This window comes from Thunnus maccoyii, chromosome 17 (genome assembly GCF_910596095.1).
Source record: "Thunnus maccoyii chromosome 17, fThuMac1.1, whole genome shotgun sequence".
NCBI lineage: Eukaryota > Metazoa > Chordata > Actinopteri > Scombriformes > Scombridae > Thunnus > Thunnus maccoyii.
In genome coordinates this window covers 27,211,514-27,235,850 of record NC_056549.1, presented here as the reverse complement: position 1 = coordinate 27,235,850, position 24,337 = coordinate 27,211,514, and the positions used below count along the sequence as shown (strand labels likewise).

At 39.1% G+C, this 24,337-nt stretch overlaps 1 protein-coding gene and 1 long non-coding RNA gene across 2 annotated transcripts; one reads left to right on the top strand and one right to left on the bottom strand.

Annotated features, from left to right (window-relative positions):
* Nucleotides 1-636: 636 nt before the first annotated feature.
* On the top strand, nucleotides 637-13,974 carry LOC121882246. Its single transcript, XR_006092058.1, has 3 exons — nucleotides 637-1,138; nucleotides 2,934-3,082; nucleotides 13,881-13,974. It is a non-coding gene; the product is annotated as an uncharacterized LOC121882246 (long non-coding RNA).
* Nucleotides 13,971-22,934, bottom strand: gpr63 (G protein-coupled receptor 63). Its single transcript, XM_042390331.1, has 2 exons — nucleotides 22,138-22,934; nucleotides 13,971-17,846 (listed from the first exon to the last, which is right to left on the bottom strand). Exon 2 carries the CDS (start codon nucleotides 17,729-17,731, stop codon nucleotides 16,499-16,501), a length of 1,233 nt encoding a protein of 410 aa, XP_042246265.1. The 5' UTR covers nucleotides 17,732-17,846; nucleotides 22,138-22,934; the 3' UTR covers nucleotides 13,971-16,498.
* Between the last annotated feature and the right edge of the window lie 1,403 nt (nucleotides 22,935-24,337).

Genomic DNA, 24,337 nt, shown 5'->3' with positions numbered 1-24,337 from the left:
AACATTGAACTTTACAATTCACTCTTGACCTTGGAAACAAGGGTTGACAGCAACTCGCTTTCTCTGCAGCTGATGATGACCATGCAATATGATCAAGAGCACCACAAGATGTGAGTAAGTGGATCTTGAGGTGAGATTGAACTGTCAATTTAAAGTCTGGAGTTGCTTAGAATTATGGAAAGTTAAACATTATAGCTCCATGGCAACTGAGCAAACATTCTGCTGATGAGGACTGTGTGGTACGCTCAAAAGCTCAGACAAAGGGAAGTAGTGGAGGACCTTGAGTTGAGATAGATTTGTCAAGAGCATGAATAAGTATAAAAATGAACTAGACAATTTCTACCTCTCAGGAGCAGACTTAATAAAAAAAAAAACAACATATATATATATATATATGCAATATTGAGAACCAGCTGCAGGTTAACATATGGTGAGGAACATTCAGGTGATGAATGTGGAAATCTCATTAAATCCCATTATTTCATATTACTGTAAAGAGCAGCAAAGTATGGACATTTAGAAATAGAAGTTGTTTGTTTCCCTCTGGTGGTAAAACTTGGAACTGCACCCACCTGTCAAATAGGAGAATCAAATTTTTTATGTGTAATATTCCTATATAACTCTGGGGGGCACCAGCAGCCAACATAAACATAATATCACAGCGTCCCACCGATAATGTTTTAGTTTTAGAAGGCCAGAAAAGATGCTTGACTGTTGTCTACATTCATGCAAATACCCATATCTGATGGTTGAAGTGTTATTCCAAAACCATCTTCATTCATCTGCTGCTTTAACAGCCTCCACTCTTCTGGTTCCAGGCTTTCCTTCAGATTTTGCAACCTGGCTGCAAAGATTTACTCCCATTCAATCACAAAAGTACAGATCTATGATGAATCTTCTTCTGGTCTTACATGCTCAGATAAGTACTTTTAACACAGCTAGATCAGCTGTTAATACTGTATTTTTGTGATTTATCCATGTGGACATAATTCTAAATTGGTGTTGGATGATGTTGATGTTGCAGGTCAGTCAAGTTCTTCCAAACTGGGAAAAGCATTTCTTTATGGAGTCATGTTGAAACAGGGAAGGACCCTCACAACAATGCTGCTGGAAGCACACCATTGTCTAAAAATTTAATGTAAGTAAGATTTCCCTTAACTGTTACCTTCATTAATCCAAACCATGAAAACCAAGTATGTAGACATACATGTCATATATTTGTCCATATAGTGTAAATGGTCTATTCAGTGCAAACTATTGTGTTACATTCATTCAAAAGTGATGCAACCTTTGCTGAACAGCTACATCTGTGAACACAAGTGAGAACTGTAAGATAATGGGAGATATTCCAAGGGGAACAGCACTGATTTTACACATCAACATGTTTTTTTACAGGTGTTGGGAACTACTGCTGTATAAAGTGAAGTTACCTGAGGCAGCGTTAGAGGGGCATGAGTTTGCCCAGATATTTAGGTTTCCAGAACAATAAGATATTAATGTTAAACACATCCAGAATGGTATGAACTATGCAACTGAAGACACAGTTGTGTAAGAAGATACAGTTTGTCTGTACATGTGTTGACATATTAGACAGATTATAATACCAACTGCAAGCTGACATTTCTTCTTCCTAACCTTGAGCAGCTTTTTCAGCTTTATTGATCACCTAAACAGCCAACTCTTCATTCTAGTAAACTTTAAAAGCAAGTACAAAATGTCTCTTATCACCCTGAAGTAAAGGTTGGTGATATGGAAAAATCTTCTATCACAGTATACATCATTTTATATACATATATCATAGTTTTTAATGGAAATTCAATAAAGAAACTGGTTGTAGATAAATTTAAAATAACAACATTCTTGTCTGTGTTTGATTAATCCAATGAATTAAATTGAAAAATGTAAATCCAGTTTCACCATAGAGGAATTAAAGGGCAACTTTACACAGGAATATTTTACTCATCAAAGTGTGTTTACAGGTGTTGGGGAGTGCTGCTGCATATATGAAACAAGTTATACAGAGCATTTTTTAAATTTGCTAAATTGCCTCAAGTGATGTCACTTGAGTCAGTGTCAGTTGGTTCTGAAGACTACAAGTTTGAAAATGAAACAAATCTGGGGGTTTGGAGTTAGAAAGAAGTGAGGTGAGCAGACCTCTGTAGCTGCTCCACATCTCTGCTGGAGGCTAACAGCTCCAAACTACATTACACCCCTGAATCTGTACACTTGAGTTGCATTATAGGTAATGTAGGCGCCAGGTTTTAACAAGAAATAAAAATGCATGGAATAAAAGATTCTGCTGCATTGATTTGTAACTTTTATTTTAACTCTTCATCACAAGTCTGACAATATTATTAATGCTGCTTTTAAAACAGCCTAATAATAGCAAAAGTAGAGATGCGTGATTAAAGCTGCTCTCATCAATAGTTTCAGCAATTGTGTTCACTACCCAGTTGCTGACTTCACCTGCTTGCTATTTGATGAACACTACTTTCCCAGCACTACAGGTTTTTCACTGAGTAATAAAAGCTGCCTGCTGCTTCTGCTGGAAACAAGTTTGATGAAAGCAGTAAGACCGAACCAATACATAAAGATGCAGTAAGGCTACATCCAGGAATCAGCTGGTTTAGTTTAGTTTAGAACTGGAGGCTGTGAGAACAAAGCAGCTTCACTGAGAGGACGGGACTTCACGCAGTCACTGCAGCTAATGCTAAAGCTGGGCTCAGACTACAGGAGTTTTGGGCCAATTTATCCCCAGTTCACCTCCTCTGACAATCAAAGGAGAAATCTGGTCTGGGACCTTGGTTGGTGCTGATGTTCAGCCCAGATTATCTGGTGATGTGAGGAGTTTACAGATCCGATCTTAAACCGCCAGAACTGCTCGCAGACACATCAGGGCCACCATGATAATTTCAAACATGTTTGATGTTTAGGATTTAAAATCTGGATGATTGCATCACTACTTTCGGAGCAGGACCACAATAGCCAGTGAGAGAGACGAGTCTGCAAGGAGATGGAAGTGAATGAGAGGACTTTTGAAATGACGACCGTGAAGAAACAACAACAACAAGCTGTTGTACAGGTACGTTGGACAGCTGAGATGGAGGAAAGGCTTGTTGATATGTAGCAAGAACACAACTGTCTGTATAACGAGTCTTCCAAGACATCATAACCATATGAACAAAGAGCTTTACTGAAGCAAGTTGTTGCACCGCGTCAGTCTCCATTTTGTTTACATCTGCTTCCCCAAGAGATCACGTGAGGTGGTGCATTGCTCCCTCCTTAAACACAGAAGATGGAACATGTGTCTGTGGAGGCTTTGAGCAATAGAAGTATTTGTTCCTCATTTGTTCCCTGGTACCCTGGTATTGTTACCATTACTTTTGCTGTTGAGTAATTAGTAAAGCAATGTGACTATTTTTTAAAGGAGAAATATGGTCAATATTGTATTTACAGCTTTTTCCGCTGCCCCAAAGTGGACACACACACACAAAAGTTAATGCACTGGTTGTTTTCAAGCTCAGGAAAGTCGGAAAAGAGTGAAACAATCTGGGTCTTTATGAGATATGAAAATGTATAAAACACCTGAAAACCACCAATCTAATGTGATGAATGTGTGAGACAAGTAATGAGAATTTAGCACAATGAGAATAATCAGCACAAGGTATCTTGTTTAAAGATAGAAGGAAAACCTGAGCCGCAGGTTGTCAGAATTATGAATATTCTCAACATGTTGGTGAACAATGATTTGTAAACTTCAGCTCGTGACCCTCTGTTGTGGATTCATCACGTTTTGAACACAAAGTACTCGTATAAACCGGAGTCTGACATGTGACTGCACCATGTGCTGCGTGGAGGCAGACACTGTCTGCCTCCTCGCAGAAGAGGAGGCTGGTGAGGAGGACATGCATGGGTGAGGTCATCATACATACAAGCACATGCTCCACATCGCCATGGAAACAAGCATCTCCTTGCGGAGGCCAAATTCTTTTTGCTTTCTTTTTGCTTTCTGTTTTCCACTGAGGGTTTTGGCAGTGAGAGATGTCAAATGAGGAATTTCATTCTAAAATGAGAGATACAAAAACAGAGCCTCCTACTCTCATGATATGATTCATACCAATACAACGCTGATGCAGAATTTAAACCACACCAATCCCAATACTAAAGAAAACTAGACTCATGGACAACAAACTACTTTTGCCCCCCCCCCCCCCCCAAAAAAAAAGCATAAACATATACAATACATTCAATGGTGGATAAAATATTCAGATTTTTAACTTTAAATTAAAACCAGCTGTGCCACAATAGAAAACACTCTAAATATTAAGATTAAGATTCAGACTTAATTGTCATTTCTCAGCACTCACATACATTGAAGTGAAGTTGTGTGTGACATCATCACAATGTAAAGTCTATGGGCCGAGGGGGAGCTCGTGGGCGGGGCCAGCGGGGGAAACACTACTGCGCATATTCAGTGGGCCGCACAACGTTATTAATTTAATGGTTATTAAATTCAGTGTGCAAGACATTGGTGATCTTATTTTTTTTTATTATTTTCATTAGCAAGTAAAACACTAGTCTGCAAAGTAACTAGCAGTTACAGCTGTCAGGTTAATGCAGAAGAGTAAAATTGTTAAGTCTCCCACAGGACTGTAGCATTGATGGTAGAAAATTATGGATAAATCCTCTGTGACGTCACCCATAGGTTTCCAGTTCTGAAGATCAGTGTGGTGGCTCCGGCCATCGCCATCTTAGTGCCTGACTCCACCTAACTCCTAGCTAATCCAAAAATGGACAAAGAGGTGGAGCTGAGGCGGGCCGAATCTAGCAGCTAGCCACCTGTGACGGCACCCACTTGTCACTCAAAGCAACTATGCCTTTAATTATGCATAACTTTAAACCTTCATAAAAATTTAAACAGGTTAGTTATATAAAAAATCACCCCATGTACAGTTGTCATGAAAGGGGAAATTAGCTATAGAGACCAAAAACTTTTTTTGAAGCGGGCTGTTTAGCATGTTTATTTCTGCTGTTGGCTTGATTTTCAGCCCTGGATGTTGCCATTTGGGCTGTAGCTAAGAGTTTAGAAATCCTGAGTTCATGGGTCAAATTGCCCTCCACAACAAAATCCCCCTATTCCCTGACACCAAAAATAGAGATTCTCAAATTAATATAAAATTATTTAGATTTTTTTCATATTTCATTAATTGTGTAACTGTTCACTGTTTAATTTAAACTAAACATTTTTCCTGGGAAATTTCTCCCAAAATAGAAACTGGTACTTTGAGTTATTTGAATGAATTAATTTAATTACCTCTGTATACAGATGGTGGATTCTCTTTGTAAAAACATGTTAGAATACCATAAGTAGGTCAATTTATAATCACTAATTACACAGTTGCCCCCAGTGGGAATAGCAACACTCTTCTCATTTAATTATACAGGAGTATGTGTCTCATGCAGTTAACATAATCCATGTTTATACAGTCAATATAACTGATATTGTTTATGTAAAACCCTAAAAGCTTGTTCAAAATTCACCTTTGTACACCATGTTATAATGATTGTAGGGATGTTGGGTAACTCTAACAGGTTCCCTTGGCAGTGCATAGCAACATTATGTATACAAGCATTTCTAAAATCCAGTGTTAGCCTGAGCAGTCACAGTGCTTGCATTGATTGAGGAGAAAACAGGTCATTGTTCAAGCAGTGCAATTCTATATTTTCTTGACCTTTCAGTTCTGCCCTTGCAAGATCATTTGAATACTGCGTCACTGTCACTACGGGCAACAAGACATTGCCTTAATCCTCTCTGAACTGAAAATACTGTATATCAAAAGCATCTTCATTTCATGGAGTAACAATATGATCTCAGAGGATTTAAGATTCTCAGAAGATATTCTTAAGGTTACCCAGAAAACCTGGCGCTGTTCCTGTGAACAGCAGCTTCACAGCATGGCAGGTGTGAAGCAACAATCAGCTGCTTCTGCTACATCACAGCCTCAGCAGACGGCAGTAATACCTTGTTAAAAGTGGTTAAATTGGCTGTGAGGTGGGGAAAACAAACATGGCAGTCAGTCTCAAATTCTCAACAGTACAGTGCCAACATCAGTTACCCAATTAACGTAGTTATTTTGAATGCCTCAATGTCACTTTTACCAGCCAAGAATGTATATAATATCCGTCTCCTTCTTGTAGTTTTATCACAACTATGTAAACGATGATTCATTTTAGCTTTCAGCTTAAAGTGAGACTAGCTTTTGAAAGATTATATAACATTTTTCCCCTTACAAATGAAAAGTTGAATTCATAAGCAATAAAACATACCCTTACTCAACTGAACCGAGGGATGCTGCTGCTACAGCTTTACTTGGTCTGGTATGACCAGTGTCTAATGGTGGCTAATGTTAGCTAATGTTAGCAAACTTTATATTGCCGTATAAGTCAAATTACTGAGTCGGTTCATTGATTTTATGACTCTTCTCGACTTGTGCTACTTTTACACCACATTTTAGCATGTAACAGATAAACAGGTTTTATCATAGTAAATACAGAATAGGCCTTTGTCAAGACATGTTTATTTCCTGCTAGCGGTCATTCCACCGCTCTCAGTCAGGTTGTCTTTGTAACTTTGAACAGCAACAACTGTGTTCACAAGAGACAATTATGGGATAATGCTAAATGCTAATTGAACTGAATCAGTAATGTCCCCTAAAAAGCAGTAGTATATGTTTATTTGCTAACATTAGCTAAAATTCACAAACTACTGGTAATACCAGACCAGCTAAGGCTGTAGCAGCAAAACTCCTAAGGTTTTTTATATAAATTTGATTTTTCGTTTGTTAGAGGAAAATGGTGTTATTGCCTCAAAAGTTACAGTCTCACTATGTGACAATTAACACCATCACAACACAAGAATCTTAGGAAATAAAGGGAAATTCAGTGTATTGTTATTCTTTAATCCCCAATTGTAGCCACCCTTTCCACTGTTCAGCAAAAGTTACCAGCCTTGAACCTTAAAGGAAAATACCATCTAATTTAAAGAACTATACAAATTATTTCATATAGTTCTTTTCAAATAATGCAGGTTAGACAAAAATAAAAGCAATCAATGTTTGTTAATGCATAATGTGAAGAACAGAAAAGAACAGAGAAAAACACTGTTTTAAAAAGACTTGGCTATTAAGATATAAGATATATATGTTCCTTTAATCCCAATGTGTTTTGGGGAACAAATTAATACTTGAAGCTGTGATGATTGAAATCAGAAGACAAGTCAAAACTGTAATACTAGCCTTTTATTTTTGGGTTCAAAAACACAAAACACACAACCGGCATCTTTTAAAATCTGCCACAAATTCACTGACTGTGTTGCAGCTCCAAATGTTCCAAATGACCTGGTTTGAGTCAGTTGTTCTTTGGTTTCTGGCTGTGGGGGGATTTCTTCACTCTCCAAACCAATGAACAACGACCATGGACCATGAAACTGACTGATACGCACATGAAATAATAACAACGCTAGAGTGGTACAGGAAAACCACAAGTGCCACTTTAACTTTATCTTAAAAAAAAAAAAAACTCCTTAGGTGAATATCACTCCATCCACCATTACCATGCGTCCTCCTGAGACGTCTGCAAGTTCCTGTTGCTTAGTAATAGTCTTCAGTGCTATGATTAAAGTGAGCTTCAAAGCTCTGGGCACGCTCATTACTCACTGCTGGCTGCATAATGAATCCCGGGAGGGAACTGATTAAGAACGCCATCCTTTATAATCACAAGTCTAGAGCGAATCAAACTCATCTCATCTCAGTGCTCAGTGGAAGCATCTGTATGTGACCCAGCTGCAGAGGCGCACAGAGGTGCCTGCAGATCTAGCCAGTCTGATATCTGCTGGGAAAAACACTGTGCTGACCTTTTCTAGACGGGCGGTGTTTTCCACATGATGCTACAAGCTGCCAGCAACCTCATTTGCTCTGCTTTCATGTCTCACAGTCCACACAGATTAACTTCTCTTTGATGTGTCTTTTGGGCTGACATTAAAGGTGGGCAGCTTTGAAAGGCATCCTATTTAAAATTAAATATTGACTTACAATCATATTCCTCATACAGGCAACATAATGTGATAGGTAGTTGTGCCATCAGCTTTGACCTTGGTAAATGTAAATCTGTATTTATACTTTTGAAACAATAAATTAAGTTTTGAAATTGAATTTATATATGATATAGATATGTAAATATAGATATTTCTGTATCCATATCATTAATATCTTTAATGTGTGGGTCTTCAGCTAAGCAAAAGGCTTCTACCAGCTCTGTGCAGAATATGTGAGTGAAGCAGAAACAGCTGGATGCCATTGCTTAGTGTTGTCTAAAAGATTTTCAAAGTCATGGCTAAATATTGAGCTGATTTCGACAACAAGTCAACTCTCATGAGATTTCAGAGCAAGACTTCTCCTCGAGCGAGACTTGGTTAGACACAGTAACAAACAGACCGGATATGTTATCTGGATAAGGAAAAATGCATGTTGATGCCAGATATAAATGCACTCAGAACACATAATGATTGGATCACATTTGGAGGTGGTACAGTGTGACTAAATTCTTAAGAAGAAAGTCATGGATGTATTATAGGAACTGGATACCGGACTTAAAGATGGCACCTTTCAATCAAATGTTAATTGCTTGCTTGGTGTATGAGCCAAAAAACATTTCTAGCTTCTGGGTTTGCTTCCGCATTGTGTGGCCCACTGAATATGCACAGTAGTGTTTCTCCCGCTGGCCCCACCTGCGACTTCCTGCTCAGCTTATAGACTTTACATTGTGATGACATCACAGATTTTCTACACTCAAGCAAAGTTTAACAAATATAAAACCTTCATGGATTAAATGTTTGTTGACAAGTCCGCCAGGCCCACTTAGCCAATGCGCATATTGAGGTCCGATCACAATGTGGGTAGAATCAATATAACAAGACTGCTCATTAATAGCAGGGGTACTGTAAATGTAGAGGCTTGTTGATTGGATATCATGCAGATAACGTATCCAGATAAAGATCACATGTTACTAACAGGTGTAAATGGGGCCAAAGATAACATTGAAACAATAGCTCCCACGGCCAGCGATAAACATGCTAGCAGTAGTGCTAGCTCAGCTGCTACCATCCGTCGTGTGACCCTTGCTTTGAAGATTGTAGCAGTCCCTCGAGAGTATCTGTATTTATATTATGGATGGTTTGCATCGATTGTAAGGCTTCCTCTTCCCCACTTTTCTGACACTCGAGGTGGCACAGTGCATTTCAAATTCACATTCAATCAAGTTTTAGCCACTACATCTGGGGATTTAAGAAATGCAAACAAGCACAGATTCAACCATCTTCCTGACAGACAGTCCTTGGTTGCAGCTTCTCACCACATGCATGCCATTGTTCTCATATCATATCAAGACAATGGCTCTGTTATGATCAGCAATAGTTACCTGTCAAGGTGGACAAAAAATATGTTTCACCATAATGGGTATGGTTCCACACTTGAGTGTTGGGGCTGGTTATGGTCACAGCTAAAGTAACTTCAGTGTTGACATTCCTTATTATGCTGTACGTGATAGAGTAGCAACTGCAGGGGCTCTTTATTACTTAAATGCATTGCAGTGAGGGCCTGTCACAGATGATAGTGATTACTTTCTGAGTTACAGATTAGGTTGAGCAGCATTTTATTAACCTTAATAAGAGAAATTGCTTATGATCACAGGAATATTTTTTTTCTTAGAAATATACACATTACCACATTTGCCTTTTGAACTTTTCTGTCTAATAGGAGAATAGTATTTACTAAGCAAGATACTCTTCTCATTTATTGAAATTAAAAACTGGTTTTATTTCTACAAAGAACTTCTGGGGGTGGTAGTTACTCAAGTGGCTTTTTGTGTAAGACTGATATTTTCAAGGTGAATGAGAATGTGTTCCCGAGTCAGACTCCATGTAGCGAACAGTCACTTATGCAGGCTGCAGGGCTCAGAAATGAGCTCTATAAAATAGAGTGTAGCTCATGAGCTGAGTCAATTCTGTGGATTATGCATAGAGCTGATCCACAGATTAACAGGGACACTGTCTGGTAAGAGAATTTTTAAAAAATATCATTTTCAATTCAACAAATCCTAACCTGGACAACTAAAAAATAAAATCTGCATGGTAAGAGCCACCACAATCTGAACTTGAATTTTGCACATTTGGATTATCTCTGTGTCATAATACACATATTCAAAATTTCAAGGGCTAGACAAACTTGCTAGGAGGCCCTGGGACAAAAATGAACTGTCAAACCACCTGTTGCCCTAATCCTCCCTCACTCTTTTTGCATTTTGTACAGGATTTTTATGATTATTTCCATATATCAAACACAAATTAATTCAGGAAAATGTACCATGTAAGCACAATATCAACTTAAATAATGAAGGTCTTTAAACTGTGATTTTGGGCTGACTGAGATGAAAGTTTGGTTGTCAATCAGTCGTCACTTGGTGTTCCTAGATCTCATCGCAAGATTTGTCACCGACAACTGATTCTGAGCTTTGGTGAACAAATACAGCTCACAATACTCACAATGTGACTGCTGCTATGACCCATGTCTACAAACCAGCCAATCAATATAATAACATGAAATGACAGAATACACTGACCGGCATAACATTTTGTAAATGTCATTTTTTAATAAAGGTTAGGGGGAAAACACTTTCTTCTTAAAACATCCATGGCACACAAAAACCAACACAATGAAGATGAAATGAAAAGGAAGTTTGTGTCTTTGCTGCATTTTCAAAAAATCACAGCAACACGGATGGATGATGAGCTGTTGAAGAGCCTCTGCTTCCATAATTTTTTTTTTCATTTACAACGTAGTGCTATAATTCACCACGTATTCATCTCACAATCTGACCAATCAGATTGTACAGTCTGACACAGATTGTGACCAAGATTTAATTAGAATTGTCTGATGTGAATGCCGCACAATGTAAACTTGCGTTACAGTTGTTGTTGCACAGTTGCCAAGGTCAGGTAATAAAGCTAGACCCACCTTGAAGCTTTTATCATGTCAGTTAATATTGCACATTAGTTGTGCATATTCTGATATTCCCAAACAATGTTACAATTCATCAAACTACCAAAAACCACACAGTTAAGTTTGTGATGTGGGGCCCACTTTGCCAGGTTAGTAATCCAGCCCTGAGAATATGAAATTCACATTCACGTTGATAAAATTCTAACTCATCATCTGTGGTGCGAGACACTGTAAACAGAAATCGGAGCTGACGCGTTCTGCACAACAAACAGAGCTGTGAGACTGTAAACAGACCAGAGGCTTGTCGTCAGGCACGGAAGCTAATAGAGCTCCGTGGCATTTCTATTATCAGCTGCATTGCACAACAAGCTGTCTACGTGACTGTGAGGCATATAACTGGCAGACCTGATCAAAGTCAAAGCAAGGCTTGAGGGAAATCATCTTATGGAGGAATAATGCATAAATGCACAGTGGGCGCATGTTGCCCTCATGAAAGCACTCAGCGGAGACGATGACAGGAAGTGGAGTCCCTAAGTGGAAAGAGGAGACACAGGTGACACACAGGGAGGAGGATAATTAACGCAGGGTTTGCATAGAGGCATCACACAAACACTGCGCTCCCAAACATGACATCTTACATATAAAATGATGTATTTACATGCACAGAGATTTGCATATGCTATCACATGCCAGACAGAAAATCTCTAGTATCTAGTCTCTAATGATTACTGCATTTTCTTTAATAGTGGCTGGTATTTCATTAAAATAAAGACCAGCCCCAAATACAGGCCGGGGTAATGGAAGCAGATAAGAAAACGATGAGGCATTATACTAAAATATGAGTAAATATACTGACAGAGGGAAATAGAAATAAAGGCCTCTCTCTAATATAAGCCTCCTTCCAATAAAGGCCTGGTACCCTCTGTAGTTGAAGTAAATAAAGGCTATTAGAGAAAATACGGTACACAGAAACTTCAGCAAATCACATCTAAAAACAAGTGTGCACAAATGCAAGAGGAAATATTTCAGTTTTGTATCATACTGCAGTCACGTAGTAGAACCTCAATGCAATATTAAAGTTGCAAATAGGAATCATCAACAGGCTGTGTTTACATGCCTCAGTATCCAGGCTTATAGGGGCATGAGTTTGCCAAGATATTTAGGTTTCCATATCAATGAGATATTAATGTTATGAGTTGTATGAATGATGCATCTGAAGACAGTTATGTAAGAAGATATAGTTTTCCTGTACATATTCACATAACAGATTATAATACTAACTGCAAGCAGACATTTCTTCTCCCTGAGCTTGAGCAGCTTTTTCAGCTTTACTAACCAATCTTCTATCACTATATGTAATTTTACATATATCATATTTTATGGAAATTCAGTTAAGGAACTTGTAGATAAAGTAACATTATAATGTCTGTTTGACTAATCCAGTGAATTAAATGCCTGGAAAAAACAAAAAATGTAAATCCAATATTACAAAGCTGTCCTGCTTGTTAAAGGGCAATTCCATTGATTTTACAAATCAAAGTGTGTTTACAGGTGTTGGGGAGTACTACTGTGTATGGTAAAGGGTGGGACCATTATTTTATTTATTTTATTTTTTTATATCATTCTATAGCTTCCTGGTAGTGTTCCATATTCAAATATTCAAATCGGAAAATTCAAATTTTGCTCAAAGTACATATGTTAGTTGCTACATATAAACCGATATAAACCCCCTAGCCTGCCTAGCCAGTAGCCACAGAGACAGACTGAGCACTCACTGTTGCTGCTGCTCTGCTAAATGTACTAACAGACACACAGATGGAGCACTCACTGTTGCTGCTGCTCAAAGTTTAAAAAATAAACTTGGAGCTCTCCTCCCACCTGCTCCAGATCAGAGTAGAATCCGATGTGACTCGTGGGCGTTATTCATCCTGAAGCTTGGGCTCTGCTCCCGGCACTCAGCAGCTGTCTGTCCCTCTGCTCCATCCTGTGCATTTATAAACATTTCACACTCTCAGACTCAGCACTGCGACATCGCTTGCGGGGCTCCAACACACGACACTGTTTTTTGCTAACGGCTAAGTGGGCATTTCCATTTGAACCTGGAAAAGAATGTAGATGCAGTTGTCCTTTAATATACAAAGCCTTTTGTGCCTCCAGAGGGAGCGGTGTGGAATCTGATAAATTGCCTCAAGTGATGTCACTTGAGTCAGCATCAATTGGGGCTGAAGAATACAAGTTTAAAAATGAAAAAAATGGGGGTGTGGAGTTAGAAAGATGTGAAGTTAGACCTCTGTAGCTGCTCCTCATCTCTGCTGGAGGCTAACAGCTTCATGCTACATTAGCCACAACTAGCACAACACACCTGAATCTGTACATTGGAGTGAACTGAGTTGAGCTGCATTGTAGCTAACATAGACATCAGGTTTCAACTAGGAAGAGGAATGCATAGAATATTTAAAAAAAAAATACAATATCTCTGGTTCTGCTGCATCAATTTTGATCTTTTTTTGTAAAGAACTGTCCATTGTGAGTCCGACAATGTTATAGGAATTTAATGCTAAAATCAGTGAGTACTTTTTAAAATAAATTCACTTTTGCATTACAGGTCAATTCTGGATACATTCAGAAAGTATGGCGTTGTATTTTGTTCCCAAATGTAATGTCAGAGCATTCTGAAAGCACTGCAGTTCTGGCTTCCTCTTCATAGCAATGGCAGACCAGGCTTATGGTATTGTAGTATTTAGAGGTGTCCACCATGCCAAATTGTCTATACTTAAATATTTCCAGGAGCAGCAACTTCTCCCATTGCAATTCTGCTGTCTTCAGGTATACACCATTACCCAACCCTACCATGAGCTAATAAAGGTGATGACTGATTGATCCACAACGGACAAATAAAAGACCCTTTTAAGACAGTTTACCAAGGTAAGAAATGTCTATTTCTTTATTACATTCAACAGTACAGTACACTGAAATTGCACATTTTCACCAGATATAGCAGCATTCTGACTGGCAAATGGACTAATCAATAGGCACATTCAAAACATTTAAATAAAAACACGTTCAAATGTGTCGTGGCCACTTTCTAACCACTTTCAAATTCCATTGAAGCTGATAATTTACATGCCTTGTAAAACAAATTCTATGCAGCTAAAACACACGGTCATTTCCCCACTTCTCATGATTTCAGTGGCAAGAAAATACGTATGATCAAGTCAAACCCAGCAGCGCCTGTCTTTCTAGTACAATATTAAAGCAAAAAACTTCACCCATGGATACTCTGTCACTCAGTGCATTCCAGGAGTTATAAAGTGTTTTCATTTACTTTTATGGTGTCCTTCAGTCGACTGCTTCACTTAAAGATTTCTTGCATTGCCAAGGATGACACAGAGTCACCCTCAGAGAAGAAGTGTGTACTGTGGGTTTAGTAGGTGCAGAGATAGCTATAGTGATAACATCATAGGAGAAAGAGCAGGTTTAGAGAAGGTTGTGTTCTTAGCTGCACTGCATTCTGATCTACGTAGTAGGGCTGGATATCAAACCTGAGTACCGATGGAAATGTTTAAACAGTTTGGTATCCTTGCCGACTTACTCTATGACAAGATAGTTCATTTAAATAATGATTTGGCCAATTTTAGATTGTATTTGGGCATAAAGCTTTTGTGGCTTCTTGGGTTTACACCTCTAACATCTGTGAACTTTTGGTATCATTACAGAGACCGAAGTATTGTATTGGTACTAAAAACAACCATACCCAGCCCTACGGCTGAGGTTGCTGTTGGTGGAGATGAGTGTCTCTACCTCTTTTATAATATATCATTCCCTGTATGGTTGTCTTTCTAGTTGCAGTAACTCAGGGCAAGGTACTAAGTCAAACACAAACGGACCTGCTGTCTGTTCTGCTATTTGAGACCAAGACCAAGCATCCAGTCCAGCTGCCTTTGACTGGGTGCTTCTTCTTGTCCTAAAACCATGACAATCTTCACAGACTCAACAGGCCATCGGACTTCCAGTGTAGTCTAGAAAAAAAGTTCTTATTTTGGTAGAAAACGAAGCATGATACTGCAAGAGTGGTAATGTTCTTCCCCCTTCTACATGAGAAGCAAATACCAGTAAGTGGCATGTTTGTCAGGTGCAGAATAGGTTGATGATGTTGCTGAAGGAGCGAATAGTCAGTCATGTATTTTACAGGTTGCTTGAAATGATCTCTCTTTTAAGCAAATAGCTATTAAACCTTGCAAGACCATAATGAGAAAAATGAAAATTGTATGTTTAACAAGGACTGGATTGCACCAGCTAATCGTAAATCCATCACTAAGTTTGTGTGTTAGTCTTTCTTAAGTTCTTAGTAACTACAACTACTTTCCAACTAGTGACTTACTAAATCAGGGTGCACCATAACGTCTGATCTAATAAACACTTAACACTTAATGTGTTAATCAGTTGCTAGGAAAAATCTGTAGTGTTGTCCAAGAAGCCATCAACCATGTAAACAGGAAGTCACTGAGGTGTAACATAACTTCCAAAAATAACAGTTCTAGGAGCCAAAAGAAATCATGAACTAAACTGCCAATGCTTTGTGAATGTATGCATGACAGTTCCACCTGGCAGTTAGCTGTAAATATTTGATAACAACTAAATTCTATGTAAGAACTAGATTGTCTTCATGAACATCTGGAATGTTAAGTGTTACATGTTAAGTCTACACAGATCCCTGGCTTGATTGTAAGGACCTGACCCAATTAGGCTGTATTAAGACAAAAAAAAAAAAAGAAAGAAAAACACACAGGGTTGTCCAGCAAATAAGTTGAACCTGGCTCAATTTTTGCTGCGATGAAATGTAACATCATCTGCCAATGCAACGCAGAGGGGGAGGAGAAAATGATGCTGCCATAACTTTCCAGTGTAGGGTTGGGTACAGGACCATTCACTGAAGACTGCTGACATACAGTCAAAAACTCAGGAAAAAGCTAGTAAGTGAACCTTGAGTTCAAAAGTAGTTTATCTGTAAGACAGTCCCTGACTTCAAGTGAAATGTTCCCAATTTTAGACTTTTTATTAAGGTTATTGTATAGTTTTTTGGCAAAGTAAGGTATCAAAAAAGTAGTGTTTTGGTAACTGTATCAAAGTTCAGGTATCGGAACTAGAATTGTAAATTTTATAAACCACTGAGCATGTTTTTTTTAGTATCGGGTACACTGTAAAACTCATGGATATACCTCAAACCCCCTCAATCATATTTCATTTTCTCACTGGTACCCTTAGCCACACATCCACACCAACATAGCCCATAGCCTTTAACGAATGCAGTGCTATTTTCTGTCTGAACACCTGCTGTGAGAAGTATACCACCAAACAATAAAACAGTCCCAGAAATGTAAGGTACATTATATCAGTAGATGTGTTTTTAACAGTGTAAAAGTGTTTGAGGGTCGATTGCTCCTTTAAACCACGGAGCGATGCTCTCCACAAACGTACACAGCGCTTGGCTGTATGCGCCTCTTGGTGTTGCCTGGCAGCTGAGGAAGAAACTTGAAGTACTTGGGCATCAGATCGAGGCAGGCATCGCGGAACTTCTTGATCCGCCAGTAATAAATGAGAGGGTTGAGGGCTGACTTGAGGTAGCACAACCACAGGACCCATGTACTGATTTGAAAAAAGCTGTCTTTGTGGTAGAAGCCATCACTGAAGGTAGTTACCAAACTGTAGGCAGTGAAGGGTGCCCAGCACACTGTAAACACAGAGAAGAGGATGAGGATGGTGGTGAAGGCACGGGTCTTGAAGCTCATGTCTATGTTCATTTGGAAGGGCCTCTGGAGGCTCAGCAGGCCCAGTTTGCTGGCCTGGCTCAGACAGATGCTGTCCGGGTGGCTGTGGATGCGGATCGCATTGTGGCGGATGGTGTTCAGGATCCCCATGAATGTGTACAGCATGACCATGAACGGTATGAAGAAGAAGACTAGCATTATTATCAATACATAGGCGTGGTAACCAGGATCAATGCTGTAGCCAAAAACACACTGAGGGGCCCTGGGAGGGATCTGTAGGGGAGGGGAACCAACAGCCAGAGGAAAAGAGAAAATGAAAGAGAGTCCCCATGTGACCATTATTAGCACTTTAGCTCTCTGAGGGCTCAGCTTATCTTGTTTCTGAACAATAATAAGAAAGCGATCTATGCTTATTATAAGCAGTATAGCCACTCCCTCCATCACAAAGAACCAAAAGAGCATGGCCGAAACTCGACAGAAAACGTCTCCGAAAATCCAGTCGGTGGTCATGACAGTAACCAGAGCAAATGGCATGTTCAGGATGGCCAGCATCATGTCTGCAAACGCCAGGCTCGCCAAGAGGATGTTGATGGCCGAGCGCATGGCGGATCTCTGGTAAACCATCAGGCACACCACCACGTTTCCCAACAGGGCAACCAGCAGGATGGCGACCATGACAAAGCCAAAGAAGACCTGCAGAGGTAGGCTGACACCTTGCAGGCTCTCCGAGGAGTCCGCTGTTGGTGTGACGGGCTCCAGGGGCAACCGGGAGCCCAGGGAAACGTTTGCCATGGAGATGTTCTCCATCGGCAGCCTCACGGAAAGGTTCAGCAGCCTCGTAACAAGGCAGCAGAGACTGGTGTCGACGTCCCCTGCCTCTGGAAGGGGAACAGTAGCGGAGTGAACCATTCTTCCCCAGGGTGAGCAGGCATCGTCGCTGGTGAGCTCATGCTGAACATGATGCTGTGGATGCAGGTATTCCCAGCTCAACACAACATGGTGGTGTCTTCATGGCTGCCAGACCCTATGATGTACACAAAAATGTAGTGAATGCAAGTAAATCCAAAAATATATCACATAATGTACATGATATTCAATGCCTTTCACTGTGACTGTAACTGAGATTTCCCTCTGACTCCTGAGTAAATCTGAAGACTAAAGTGTTAATATAAAAATTAAAACCATCTGTGTGAAAGGACCAGATTAAGTCGGCATCCTCTCCATCAAAATTCCCCTTGGAGTTGTAATGACATTAACTGTGAGCCTTTAACTCAGGGTTATATAACTACATCCCCCCGGTTAACTCCATGCTGCCATGATCTCTCTCAAACATACAGAGACCACTGTACGAAAATTAAATGTCACTTTGACTTATACTTGCAAAGGTTTAACCAGAATGAGTGACAAATATAATAATTCAGCTCTTCCTTCAGAATTATTAGTACTGACACAAGAAAATAATCCATGTTTTAAGAATAAAAATTGTTTCAGTGTTAGAATTTCTATTGTGGCTATTTCCAGTTGATAAACATGCAAACTACTGCCCTTCCATCACAGGAGCTAATAACAATTTGTTCGACTTGGTGCTTTAATTTTGTACATATCAAAGCATGACAAATTAAATTAGTGCTATAAATAAAGAAAATAATGAAGCGTGGAACCTGCACACTAAAAATTTCCCCTCATTTTTCTAGACTTTTCTACAGCTCAGCACCTCAGAAACTGGCTGTGGGCTGAATGAGTTTGATGATAACTGTCAAAACCTAAAGCTAATTGGTTTAAAATGTTATAAGGATTTCAATGCTAAACACAATCAAAGTCAATGTGGTTAAAAGAGTAGCTCAACATTTAGGTATGTATTCTTCTTTCTTCAAAGAGGGAGATAAGAAGATTGATATCAATGTCATGTCCGTTTCAGTACAGAGCTGGAGTCAGGAGGTGGTTAGCCTAGCTTAGCATAAAGACTGGAAACAGAGGGAAACAGCTAACTTCTCTATCCAAAAATACCCCTACAAACACCTCTAAAACTTGTTCTATCTTGTTTGTTAATCAATACACAAATAGAAAACAACATTTTGTTGGTGGAGTAACGTGCTGGAACTATTTCTTGGTGAACAGCAAGGCGCAGTGACCGTGTACAGCTTTCTGAAGTCTGGTTGTCACAGTGAGGATGACAGGTTTGGTGTCATTGTGCCTGAACAGAGATATATTAAAATCTGTCCTCACTAACTGTAAGGAAACCAACACTGCAGCCAGAATATGTTGCCTTGAAGTGCTGGGCAGAAGGATACACTGTTTGTCAAGAAATAACTCCAGCACGCAACTCCCACCAAAACTACAAACTGTCATTTTTACATTTCTGTTTGTGTACAATTTAAACGAGTTAGATACACAGTGTTAAATAGGCAAGCTTTAGAGGTGTTGATAGGTTTCAGCTTGGAAGGAGCCAGGCTAGCTGTTTCCCTCTGTCCTCAGTCTTTATGCTAAGCTAGGCTAACTACATCTTGACTGCAGCACTGTACTTGATATCATCTTCTTCGCTAACTCTGGGAAAGAAAGCTAACACATATATTTTCTTTAGGAATATAACTAAAAATGTGACTGGACAGCATTTGTCTAAAGAGGGGAAAAATAAAGAATCTCTGGTGTTTGCCAGATCCTGTTAAAACAAAGTGCTTTTCTCAACCGCTGCCAGTAACCAACAGTGAGTATTCAACTGGGGACAAGTCAAATACTGCAATAAAAACCCTTATCACTTGTACAAACATTGGACACTTATTTCAGACTGCCTGGTATCATTTACAGTGGCTAAACAGCAAATGCCAAATAAATGTGCTGTAGTGAAGGGCAGCTTTAAAAGAGTCCATTTGTAAGTTCTTAAAATTATTAATTTCCACACAAATGAAGGTTTTTCGTTAATTTCTAGCCCCATGTGTGTGAAAATCAAGCGAATTCAATTATAAGCAATTATGTGCACAGTGCAGGTGTTAAAAAGCATATCAGCCTTTTCTGCCACGTAGCCATGCTATAACACAGGTTGGCTGCTGCTTTGATACCCAGATATGTAGTCACTCAACAGATAATGTTATCACATCTGTCACCAAGACAGTCAAGAGAGAAAAAGCTGTAGTAAGGAGATAAACAGGCTGGCAGCAGTGAAGCCGGGAAGACTTTGCTTTATTCATATGGTGATGACAAGCATATCATCTGCCACAATTACCCACTGCTCCATCACAAAGAAGACCTGGTGAATGAGAGCAAATAAGAAACTGGATTAATCTTGGCCCACTTTCTGCTCCATTCACATCACATTTTTTAGAGGAGATGGGCCTTGTGGATCACAATACTATTCAACAGTGTACCTCTATACGGAAGGTAATACCACATCTCTTCCCATTCCTTTCGTGGCAGAGTGACCTAAAATCTTAAAATTGCTACTTCAGCCTCTGAGCAATCAAGTAAAGCTGAAGTAAAATGGATGATCGGGCACTTAGCATTCTGAAAGACTGAGAATTGTTCAAATATGTTGCAGTGCAATTACGTATCATAGAATTGTGGAGAGAAATATACTGAGATCTTTTCAGCCACATCTTGTAACCTTGAATCACTTAGAAGTCAACTGAGGAGACAAAAGATTCACTGGCAACCTGCCTAGTAAGTCCAAGTTGATGCTAAAAGATTTACAAGTTAACACAATAACAACCTGTCAGAAAGTACCTGGTCTATTTCAGTTGGTATCACTCCATCACCAGTTTAACACTGGTGATGGAGTGATTGATTGTAGTCTGAGACTAGAGTGATATGGAAGCAAAGAAAAGCCGAAATAATTTGAATTTTTTTATAACTGAATAACTGAATTCAACTACTATGAGGGCTGTCACTTTTTATTTGACAGTCATACAAATGTGGAAAAAAATACTAGATGTATAATAATCTGTTCTAATTTTAAATTAACAGTATATAAACACAACAGGCTATCTGATCCACTACCTTAACAGTAAACTAGGCTACTGTTGTTCTCTTTGCTAGCAAAATTTAGATAATTAGCAAGCTGAGCTGAACAGATAATCATGACTTCAAATCATCTGAGATGTAATGTGAGGGAGCATTTTGGATTAGACACTGTAAATTTCAAATAAATTGTGGATTAGCATACGGTTGTTAGCTAACTGCACTGTAATGTTAGCTTGCTACTCAAGTCATTCAGCAGAGGCACCGCCAATGAACAGAACATTAATTCTACAGCCTTGTGTAAGACAGGCCAATTCAAAAGAAATAACATCTTAATTCCAATTCATTTGAACTTGATTGAAGTTTTGCATTTTTAAGGACATTTAAATTTTCTTTCAAGTTCACAAATTCAGACAGAAAATTCAAGTGTTCAGGGTTTCCAATGTGAGCACCTTGATTTTTTTTTTTATTTGACTTGACCTTAAAAATGATTTTGAGCAACCTGATGCTTTAATTTTCTGTCTGAATTTGTGAACCTTTATCAAAAACAATCAAATTCTTCAATTTGCGAGACTTTGAAGTGTCTTATGGAAACTTCAAAGACGGGAATTCAAACTACATAACGTTAAATGCGGATAGATGATTCTAGAGTCAGACAGTAAAATGTTTCAATGATATTCTGTAGTGATTACATTTCACATTTAGGTGTGATAAGATTTAAATCTCTACGACTCATCTTTGCTGACATATTAATCCATGTAGGAGAGCTTTGTATCAAGTTTGTAATTTAAGTGTTGTTATGCATATAACGTTATGAAATATAAGTCAGATATTATCAAATATTTCCCAATAAGCTAGCAAGTGGCCATATGTTAAACACATTAATTTATACAAGATAAATCACATCCAAACATTTCCACAACGGATTATAAATCTGTGAAATGAGCTCCGAGGTGTCCTGAAAGACCAAATTTTTTTTCCCGAATGTAGGAAAAATCAGTGCCAAACAAAACTACACCTCGATCAAAGCAGGCCTTCAGTCCATAGACCTCCCACTAAGAGCAGCTGAGGCCAAGGCCAACCCCAGCAGTTCACCATGACACTGTTATAGCTTATTATCATTCAGTCTGTGTAACGTTACAGCCTCATCTGTTCCGTTGTTATGCCACCAAAATGGTTGAGACGACAAACAGTGATTCATGGAGAGTTTACATCTCTGAGGACGAGAGCAGTGGCTGTTTGTTCGCGCGAAACCACGTCTGTGTCTTACTTTCGTTGTTTAGAAAATGTATCTGAAATATAATGTTTTATTTCTTTTGTCGATCGCCTCTTGCTGTCTTCAAACGCTTCTCTGTTGACATTACCTGCTTCAGTCTCCCATGATGAAGCCCAAGTGTTGAAGCTCAGTCCTCCAAATGGTGCATCTCGCCGCCCCGAAACGATCTTCTCCTCCTCGTTGTAGTGAAGACATAAAACCAGTTCTTCTATCAAACAAGTCGGCCAGGGATGCTTCTTCTAAACGTGGGCCCTGTGTGGTTTGCGGTGTGTTTTATCAACAGTGCGACGACCAATAATGCCGCCACCTACACAGCTGCAGCCGTAGATGAAGTGAAAGCCGCATTTGGTTGGTCTGGCTTTGTTTCCAGTGGAGCACAGATTATCCACGTTTATAAGGAAGGAGAAAATATGAAGTCGAGTGTTTCCAGGCTTCTCTTTAATCCTTTTCTCCTCATACAGCTGTGAGGTGTGAGCGAGCCGTCCTCCAGTGTGAAATGTACCGGCCTATCTACTGTATGTAACCCAGATAACCATCACACTGATACAAACTACTCTCACTGTGGAGAACTTCCGGCAAGGCAGCGACAATATACACATACCACTTCCTATCTGGACTTCTAAATAAATGTCCCCACAAAGTTTTTTTATAACTGCTCTTTCACAAACACAACGTGCTACCCACACGGCCATGATAAAATCATCATCATCATCATCATCATAATCATAATAATAATAATAATGATAAGTGTAGAAAGAGTACACTGAGTTGAAGTAAGCCTACTGGTTGAGTAAGCTACAAGGCTACTCTAGTGAATGTAATGCATGTGCATGTACCAGTGTAGCAAGAATGTAACCAGTGCAATACATTTCACTCACTACTGTATATCTGAACAGGCTGTATATACTAGACATGACCACCTACTATATACTATATGTGAATAAACATGTCTCTTTTTTTTACCATTTAATATTCATCTCAGCACTCTTCACTTCTTTGCACTATTTGTCACCTGTTTACAGTTCACAGAAACGGTTTCACCTGTATATTATCAATCCTTGTGTATATTTCTGAAGATTGTTGTTTTGTTATTCTGTGTAAGTACATTGAGAGCCAATAAACCAGAGTCAAATTCTTTGTATGTGTAAACATACTTGGCCAATAAAGATGATTCTGACATCATCCAGATTACTGTAACAGTGCATGGGCAGGCTACTTGTCTTACAAAAGATAAAACACTATTCTCCACACATGTATCAGTGAAAGTATGAGTTTAGATATCAGAGAGTATATGGTCACCAAGTGCAGTTAACTCTTACTATGAAACAAAAATGTTTACCAGAAACATCCCACACACATCAATAGGCATATTTCCTAAATATTTTTCTATAGCCTGCCTACAGTTAATAATTCTATCTAATATCATAATGTCACAACTCTTTGTAATACAGTACCGTAGTTTTTATTTTTATAACATGTACATTATTCTGAAGGCAGAATAGTACAGCTTCCGGCAGCATTCGCGCTCTCTGTGGCTACTTTGACGCAGCTTTGTATTCGGTGAGAACTGACACCCACAGAAGCCAGTTACACGGGCAAAAGTGCACTTTTACACCCCCTTTCCAGCGTCATCCAATAGGAACTACAAACCAGGCAAAGGGGTCGTGACTTTATTGGAGGAAGTGCCTTTTGGGGCACGTGCATGTGTGTTGGGGGGGGGGGGGGGGGGAGTAACCTCAGTGTTATCAAAATTATTACTGTGTGCTTTACGTGTGGTTAAGCTATGACAGTTATTTTAATGATTGCATCACCACGTTGATCACAGTGGAAAAGTAAAAGTTCAGACTGAAGGTGCTCGTTTACAGAACACATGCAACTGCATCTGTAAACATCAGATGCAACACCTGAAATAACATTAAAGACAAAATAATCTTTAATAATTTATTGTAAAAAGTGTGCGTATATGCAGCAAATTCAAGTTCAAGTATCACAACTTCATTCTTATCATCGACAAAAGCTCATGTTGAGCTTGAACGTTCATTCTTGAGCTTGGAAATGGTAGTTTGCCAAAATGGTAACCCTAGATTTGCACGACTCTCTTAAGCCACTTCAAAAATATTCTTGTCCCGCTGTTTTATGATGTGACAACCCTGTGATTAAGGTCTGGTTAGGGTTAGGAAAAGATCATGGTTTGGGTTAAAATGATCATGTGAAACATGGTGTGGGTTGAAGTTACAACTTCCTTACAAATCTCCTGAGAGTTTTCGCAAATCTAGGGTTGCCATCAG

Bases quoted from the DNA above. Each gene is read 5' to 3' on its own strand.
- gpr63 (XM_042390331.1), bottom strand. From the start codon at position 17,731: ATGGTTCACTCCGCTACTGTTCCCCTTCCAGAGGCAGGGGACGTCGAC.